This window comes from Agrilus planipennis, unplaced genomic scaffold (assembly GCF_000699045.2).
Source record: "Agrilus planipennis isolate EAB-ADULT unplaced genomic scaffold, Apla_2.0 scaffold119, whole genome shotgun sequence".
Taxonomy (NCBI): domain Eukaryota; kingdom Metazoa; phylum Arthropoda; class Insecta; order Coleoptera; family Buprestidae; genus Agrilus; species Agrilus planipennis.
Window position 1 is genome coordinate 93,761 of NW_020438931.1, and position 9,131 is coordinate 102,891.

Below are 9,131 nucleotides of genomic sequence, written 5' to 3' on the forward strand. Positions count from 1 at the left end.
GAAAGAATAGGAGAACAGAGGACTCTATGGAAGTCAATAAGAAATAGGCGAGATAGGTTGGTAGGACACCTTCTCAGGCATGAAGGTCTAGTCAGAGACATATTAGAAGCAGAAACAGGAGTTACGAGGGGTAGAGGTAGACCTAGATTAGATTACTGTTCGCAAATAGTTAAGGATGTGAGTTGTTCTGGTTTTAGGGAAATACGAAGATTAGCTCAGGATAGGAAAGAGTGCAGGTGCGTGTCCAACCAGTCTTAGAATTGACGACGTTATGTTGATGATTAGTTCATTAGCAGCAAATAATTACCAGAAGGCGATACACTGCCTCTATTTGAATATTACATGTTTTAACTATCTAGAAAACGATACACTGTCTAGAAACAGAAAGCATTTTGTATTCGGATATGTTTTAGGAAAATATGAAAAAGGTTGTTAAAGGTGATGTTTGGAGCACGGCGCTGAACGAGTGTGAAACGTGAAGGGTGAACACGGCGGAAAAGATTAGAAGCGTTTGAAAAGTGGTGTTACAAACGAATGATAAGGATAGAGAAGGTTAAAAATGAAGAGGTATTAGAAACAATAGGGGAACAGAGGACTCTATGGAAGTCAATAAGGAATAGGCGAGATAGGTTAGTAGAACACCTTCTCAGGCATGAAGGTCTAGTCGGAGACATATTAGAGGCAGAAACGGAAATCAGGAGGGGTGGAGGTACACCTAGATTATATTTATGTTCGCAAGTAGTTAAGGATGTGGATTGTTCTGGTTTTACGGGTGAATGATGAGGATACCGTGGATAGAGAAGGTTACAAATGAAGAAGTATTAGAAAGAGTAAGAGAACAGAGGACTCTATGGAAGTCAATAAGAAATAGATAGAGATAAATTGGTAGGACACCTTCTCAGGCATGAAGGCCTAGTCAGAGACATGTTAGAGGCAGAAACAGAAGTTAGGTGGGGTATAGGTAGACCTAAATTAGATTACTGTTCGCAAATAGTTAAGGATATGGGCTGTTCTAGTTTTAGGGAAATGCGAAGATTAGCTCAGGATAGAAAAGGGTGGAGATGAGTGTCCAACCAGTCTTAGGACTGACGACTTTATGATGATGATAATGAGGGAAGTTGTTAGTGAAAACTTCTAATACTTATTAGCTGCCTGTCTGATAAAATCATGTTGAATTAAGCAGAATTTAATTCCTAATATTGTAATAATTTTGTAACCTCTTCTTGTATCTAATCTTGCAGGAGGTTCATAAATGTAAATTACCTGTTCTGTCTGTTATTTTGCTTTGTAAAGACCGAGGAACTGTCCAACTTCGGCGATAAATGTAAATATAGTGTAGCAGTAGCTCTATTCTTGCCTTGAATAAATTCACTCGAGAAATTTGAAATGCAAAACTAGCGGCCAACGTTCTCCTTACAGGTTCCTATGAGTACCTACTCTTTTTTTAGTTGAGATGTTGTTCTTGATAAGCCACCTTATCATTACAGATTTCCAATACTGATTCCACTTAAGTGTTCACACGCAATGAAGTCGTTGGGCTCATTTAGAACATTTGTGTTAAATGGCTTAGAAATAGGGTAGTAACCAACAGAAATTTTGTGAAAATTGAATGCTCCTTCAGGCTATTTTATATTTAGGCTCAAGAAAAGGAACATGTAGGGGCGGAAAAATTATATATTACGTTGTGTAGGGCAGTGTGGAAGTTGCTATGCGTTGTGGTACTAAGAAAGGGGAGGAAAAATGAAGCAAAAAGAAATACAATTTTCGCTGTTTCTAGTAGACAATGAGTTTCTTGGAGAGAATGCAGGAGAAGGGGGGGGTTTACAAAAGCTCTGGGAGATGTGTCCTCGAGAAAATAAGCTTTCAAGTTAAACGAAAAAATTGCAAATTATCACGACCCCTAAATATATAGCTATATTTATTTACAGACTGTCAATTGATGTACAGCGAACGTCACGTTTCCTCAGAACTACCCTTCACCCTTGTCACATCTCGTCACGCTAAACAGTACCCCTCCCTTTACCTTTTATGCTTTAATTTCCATTTTCTTTTCTAATGCTATTCCAATTGTAATGTAAAATCAAAGCCAGTATAGGGTAATACTTTTTTTATTATAAAAACGACCATCAACGTTTCGCCTTAGGTGTAAGGTTTTATCAAGTTTTTTAGAAGTTAATACATTAATTTCACTTCAGAAAAGCCACCTTGATAAGACCTTATGTTATCACATAACTATTACACTATACTGATTTTGATTTTACGCTACAACTATAAAACTATTTTTCGTTATTTCGGATTATTCAGATATAATCAAACTTTTTAAACAAAACAATTTTAAATTTTAATCTCATACAAAAGTATAATACATATTAATGAAATGATGTTTTAACAAGTTTCAAATTTTTAGAATTTTTGTAATGATAATTTGTATTAAGTAACTGCTAACGATTAAAAAAAATATATAAAAATCAGAATAGTATGTTGATATTTTTGATGCTGTTTAGGAGTTTGAATCAAAATTGAATCTCAGTCGTTATCGCAAGGAGTATACATATGCCATCGCATTTTATTCGAATACAGTTTTTAAAATGTTTGATGGTTTACATTTAATTGATATTGAAGACGATAATTTATAACTTCCGGTTTCTACTGAAAAACTATTTAGTTTACCGTCCTATAGTAACTTACCGGTTGTAGCGACACATGTCGAAAAAATAAGATAAAATATCTTCATTATCGTACAGTTTATAACAGTAAAATAATTTTAGAAAGAAAGATAAAGGTAACAATGACACAAAAGTGAATGACTAACTTTATGCATAATAATAGGTATATCGCCTACTAGACATTTACTAATAATTATAATCACTTATAGGTATCTGAACAATACCTTAATAAAATCAAAGTAAATTATAACAACAACTACTTGTGCGTAGAGTAGTTATTGATCACGCACAATTTACAAAACGAATTAACATTATGGGAGTTAATTAAAATTGAAGAGTTTGCATAACGATATATATATTGAACGAGTATTTACAAGGGGGTGGGGGGTACCCTTACTTCTATTGAGAGCGCAAATTTCATTATTCGTTCGGTTGGTTTTTCTACGTCTCTTTTAGCGTTTTCGCAAGAATGCAAGTTTTCAGTTATGGTTGAATTGGATCATACGTTCGCTATCACTACAAACCATTTGTTTTATTTAAAGAATTGAATTTGAACTATGAAGAAGTGTGCAATTAGTTTTGAGTGTCGCTCTCGTATAATGTTTCCAATCAGCTTTAAGCATTTGCTAAGAGGATGTATAATTATGAACTTTTAATGCAACTATTTCATCTAAATATTTGGTCCAACCAGTGGTTGAGCATCATTGTCTTCTTTACATAAACCGCCATATTTAACTGTTTTTTTTGAAGCGTTTCATCCCAACGTTCATGGCAATGTTGTTCAATCCTTTCGATTATAATAGCAAATTCACATTTAATCAGTAGGGTAACTAATTGTAACTTCCAATTAAACGACCAAAATTTAATTAATTTATATAATTTTGAGGAGGTGCGCGTCTAACTAGTCTTAGGACTGACGACCTTATGATAATCATATAATCTTGACTGTAAACATTATTTAGAATAAATTGTACAAAATTGTTTCGACTTTTTTCAAATTACAACAAAATTATCTTTTGGTTACTATTTCACTCAAACAAATTGAAATTAATTGTTCTCTTCAAAATTACTTAGTACGACAAGTTGAATGTCTAAGAGTCCTAAGACTGGTTGATCAGGCACCTATACCATTTCCTATCCTGAGCTAATCTTCGTATTTCCCTAAAAACTAAAACATTTCACATCCTTAATTATTTGTGAATAGTAATCTAAGCTAATCTACGTCTAACACTAATCTTCTTAACTCTTGTCCTTACTTCTAATACGTCTCTAGCTAGCCGTCCACGCCTGAAGAAGGCATCCTGTCAATGTATCTCATTGTCTCCCGTAGCGCCCCCTGTCTAAACCTAACAGTCAATCACATTTACCTTTGAGAATCGAATACCATAAATCCCATTTATTAGTAACATAATAAGTACAGTTTACTAAAAGCAATATATAATAAAAGAGATAAACTGAATTACTTTTATTGATAATTTGTAAGTATGTTGTGTATCCATTTAAGGTAAAACGTTACACTGGTATATATGTCAGGTTCGCCTAAGGCACACATACTTCCATGTGCCACTAGCCCTATGACGTATCCGTCTATCACCATGGGCCCACCTGAGTCTCCCTAAAAAATTAATGGGTAACAAACTCTGTTCTGTAGCTCTCGAGATAAAATGGAAGAGAAACGCAATCACAAAGGGTTAGCAATGCAATTTCACATTCACAGTTTTTGGAATATTCCTCATATTTCGGAAAATTACAAATTGTATAAGGCCATTTACTATTTTCTATAAACCGTACTCAACCATTATCTCAATGTAGCGTTTCATCTGAACGTTATAATTCAGCCGTTAAATCCAACATTAAAAATAAATATAAGAACAATTTATGAAAGAATCTTTAAATATTTGCTCACTTACAAAACATACACCATAACCTGGTGGCGTATCAGTACAAAGCACTCTCTCTGTCATTTCAACGCCCACAAATTCAATTTTTCGTTCCATACATCTTTCCCGGGAAGTCAGTGGAGCTTTTAAGACGTGAAGGTTCTCGTTCGGTATTTCAGTTGGATGTACAGTAGTTTGGCCGAATCCTAGGATTGTTACAATGTCGCCCACTATAAAACATGCAGCAGCATGAGGCAAGCCTATTTTTCCCACTTTCGCACTAAATTTGAACGGTTCTTTAACCTGGAAGGAACTGTTTTAATCTTTTGTTGAACCGTTGTTTGAGAAGAATGGCAGTCTCCACTTACACATTTTTTAGCAATGAGGTCTAGTTAGGGTTGCCACCTGCTAGTTCCTCATTTCAGGGTTACCGGCATTAAAGATGCGGGTTTTAGACGGGAGACAATAAAAACGGCATTTTGTGGGGTAAATACATAAAAATCTTTACACGATAATTTAACATTACATTATACTTGAAGCTTCGCTTTGACGGTATCGATATCAAATCTGTTTCGGCTATCCGTCTATGCATTGCCTCACAAGAAAAATATCTTTTCAAACTCATACAGCCGAGGCAGGCTAGAGGTAACGCCTATGTTTAGTTGAGCAAGCCGGCCATTACGAAATTTTCAAAAAGCTTTGTTTACCCTGTATTTAATTTTGCTAATTATGGGTTTTCAAAGGTAGAAGAATGACACTTAGTTTGTACAAAGGCCAACAGGCAGTTATAGAGCTGGGACTGCAACGTAGAGGAGTAAATATTGGGAAGGTAGTCAGACAGGGATGCACACTGTCACCGCTACTTTTTAATCTTTACATGGAAGACGCGATCAACATCATTAAAGACAGTACAACTGTAGGGATAAATATACAGGGACAAAAGATTAGTATGCTTAGATTTGTAGATGATATAGCAGTATTAGCATCTATCAAGGAACACTTAGAGATAAAAAGGAAGCGGTACTGACAAAACACTACTGTATGAAAATAAATAAATGCAAAACAAAAAACTGATATCCAAGGGAAGAAGAAGTTGAGCAAGAGTGAATATAAATATAGGAGACGAAAAATTAGAAGAAGTGGTCGATTATAGGTATCTAGGAAGTCAGATGAGTCAGGCCGGAAGGAGTAGTAGGGATATACAGCAGAGGATAGCGTAAAGTCGAGACGCTTGCAATAAAAAGAGGTCACTTCTAATCTCGCGAACGGTTAATTTAGAAATTTGAAAAAGTTTGTTAAAGGTGTCTGTTTGGAGCACGGCGCTGTATGGGTGCGAAACATGGACAGTGCGGCAGAAAAGAAAAGGTTAGAAGCGTTCGAAATGAGATGTTACACGGGCATGATGAAGATACAGTGGATAGAGAAGGTTAGAAATGACGAAGTATTAGAATGAGTAAGAGAACAGAAGACTCTATGGAAGTTAATAAGAAACAGGCGAGATGGGTTAGTAGGACACCTTCTAAGGCATGAAGGTCTAGTGAAAGACATATTAGAGGCAGAAACGGAAGTTAGGAGGGGTAGAGGTAGACCTAGATTAGATCACTGTTCGGAAGTAGTTAAGGATGGGGGTTGTTCTAGTTTTAGGGAAATGCAAAGATTAGCTCAGGATAGGAAAAGTGGAGGTGCGTGTCTAACCAGTCTTAAGACTGATAACCTCATGATGATGATGGGTTTTCAAATTATTGTAGCGCGAAAAACGGGGTAACCCGCAACGTACGACCATCTGACGCTCCTAGATTTAGTGTTAGTCTTATTTACAATCTTTTTGTGTTACTCAAAGTAACATAACATTTATAATAGGTACTTGCCTAAATTAATTCGGTAATGGAAGTCGACATTTATTTGAACATACCTTTAGAAGTCCAATGTCGTTCTCAAAGTAGCCACCAGGATACTTTTTATGTTTAAATACTTTAGCACCCTCTCGAATTTGCGCCTTCTGCAGTAAATTCGATATTCCAGCTTTCACGTGATGGTCTACAGCATCAATACTGCAACAACATCATTTTATCTAACATATGTGCTTGTTATTCTGTTTTTACGAAACCAATTTTTTACTTTTAAGTAATAATGAAATGCAGTCAGTTCATATTATGGTGCAATTGACGAACATTCTAATATGGTCAATTTATGTCCCGCTGGAATTTTTGAAAAATTGTGATTTTGGCTGATTTTATGAGGTTTTCTACATGCGATCCTTTATGTACGTGACATAAATAAACAAAACATCATCTTGTTTTATTTTAACAAAAGAGAATCCTCTCGTGCATATAATTTTTTTTTGCAAATCAAAATAATTACTGTTTTTTTAATACGGATATCTACAATTGAGGTGTGAAATATTATTTTAAGCACTACGACTAAAGTTGAATTTGTTTTATAAATTACATCGTTGTAGAGCGTATAATACAATACAAATGTTTAGCAAAAAAAAACAACGTGTAATTATTTATATAACACGCTACTGAAGTGAAACTTCTTTAAACACAGAAACATATCGGGATAGAGGTTAAGAAATTGGTTTAATGGTATTATTTTACACTACGAATTTAAATTTTACACTATACATGCCGGAGTTGCCTGTAACGAACGTTGCATTGAAGCGCGCTCACGGCTCAAGCTATCCCCACCACGAACTCGACTACGTGGCCGAGTAGAGGGCGGACAACCGTTGCATGATTTCGTTACGTAGCAACTCGCGTGAAGCGAACTTATCCTACCGTGCGTAAAGAAGTTTGACTTCAAAAAGTTATCTGGGCTCTTGTGCATGCTGGAACAAACCTTCTTTTTTATTATTATATCAACATTGAGATCAATAATTCTTGAGATAATATTTGAATCAGTTAAGACAATATCGTATTGTCTCGTCTTGCTATAAGTCGATTGTAAATATGAAAAATTTGATGTTGCTGTATGTTACGTTGTTGCTTATAAACATTTAAGTATATTTTGTTTCACCTACCTAACAAAACAGTGAGCACAAGTGATGATGAATTTATCTGCAATTATTGCTCCTCCGCAAACTCTATAATGTTCGTCATTTTCACCAATCATCACCACATGAAAAGGGTATTCTTCAATGTTATTAACCTTTTCTCCACCAACAATTCTATTAGTAGGTTCGTCTGCGTCTACGTCATCACTGACGAAATTATCAATTTTTCTTCGAGGTGGTAAATGCATTTCACCACTATAATCCTTATCATTAGCATAGTGATTATGCAATTCATGAGAATGGGGTTTATATTTGTATAAGTGTTCAGTTTCTGTAAAAACCCCCGGAGAAAGACGACTGGAATAATCTCCATTGGAATTAATACGATTATTACATTTTTCTGCAACTATGTACATTAAATTGTAATTATCAGTTCCGTACAATAATATGTATACTAATGGTAGAATTTTTTGCTTAAAGTGACGAGGTTAACATAGCTGGATGGATGGGTCAATTAAAGAACTGTTAAACCTTGTTGGGAGCAGATTTAGCTATAAAATTATGTCACCTAGTTTTTGATTGATTCATTTGATGCTAGGCTATTACCATGAAAACAAAGCACACATTTGAATTGAGAATCAAATTACCAATCGATTGTTGTGTCACATGCCATACAATTATCAGTAGTATTGATGGAAAATAAGAGCAAAGTTGGCCATAAGATCGCGGCACTCGATACCAGAAGAACACTCTAGTGACACTGGGATAGAGGCCACACGGACCCGCAATACCTGATGGCTATAACGGGTATATCCCAGGCAACAGTTTACCAGACTGTCCGGCGTCTGCGAACGGGTGAATCACTAAACCATGAGCGCTACACTATTGAAATTGATGAAAGATACCCTTGAGAAAGAGACTGAACGCTCGATTGACAATTGGATGGCCAAAATCGAGACCGTTTGGAACGATTTGGTCCCTAAATATTTGGAGTCTTTAATCGGGAGTACGAATTCCCGATTGGAATTGTGTATTGCGGCCAACGGTGATAAAACTAAATATTGATCTAATTGTAATCCTAATGTACCTATATTTATCAGTTGATTATGTGCAATGAATAAAAATATTTTTTCTAAATTTAAAGATTGTTAAAAACAAATTGAAACAATTATCACTAAATATGCTCTCAATATATATATGTAATAGATACATAAAAACAGCTATTTTCAATTTTCAAAATACTTAAAGCGACTTCATGGTGACTTAGTTGATATTATGATAGTCACAAATATTAACCCTTTAATTTAAGTTCTTTTGTAGAGGGTTCAATACGAGGGATATATTTTCATTGTCTTTTTATATTTAACATTATATAGTAACTTACCACTTGCGCCGAAAACTGTCAGAAAAATATAATAAAAGATCTTCATTATCGTTCAGTTATCAACTACGACTTGCATATGTATTTTAAAATAATATTATTTGTAAGCGTTTTGGGAACAATAGTACACAAGATAATATTTGAGTTCGATATAGTATGGACTTTAACGGTATATATAGTAACGCACCTCCTACTGAAAAATTTACTCA

The 9,131-nt window shown here is 35.0% G+C and overlaps 2 protein-coding genes across 5 annotated transcripts in view; one reads left to right on the forward strand and one right to left on the reverse strand.

Moving 5' to 3' along the window:
* Window positions 1–9,131, forward strand: part of LOC108736724 (heparan sulfate glucosamine 3-O-sulfotransferase 1) — a 135,512-nt gene that overhangs the window by 26,037 nt on the left and 100,344 nt on the right. The gene's annotated exons all lie outside the window — the stretch shown is intronic.
* On the reverse strand, window positions 4,132–9,053 carry LOC112904365 (chymotrypsin-2-like). Its single transcript, XM_025974195.1, has 5 exons — window positions 8,926–9,053; window positions 7,569–7,947; window positions 6,459–6,597; window positions 4,577–4,849; window positions 4,132–4,281 (listed from the first exon to the last, which is right to left on the reverse strand). Exons 1-5 carry the CDS (start codon window positions 8,969–8,971, stop codon window positions 4,132–4,134), a joined length of 987 nt encoding a protein of 328 aa, XP_025829980.1. The 5' UTR covers window positions 8,972–9,053.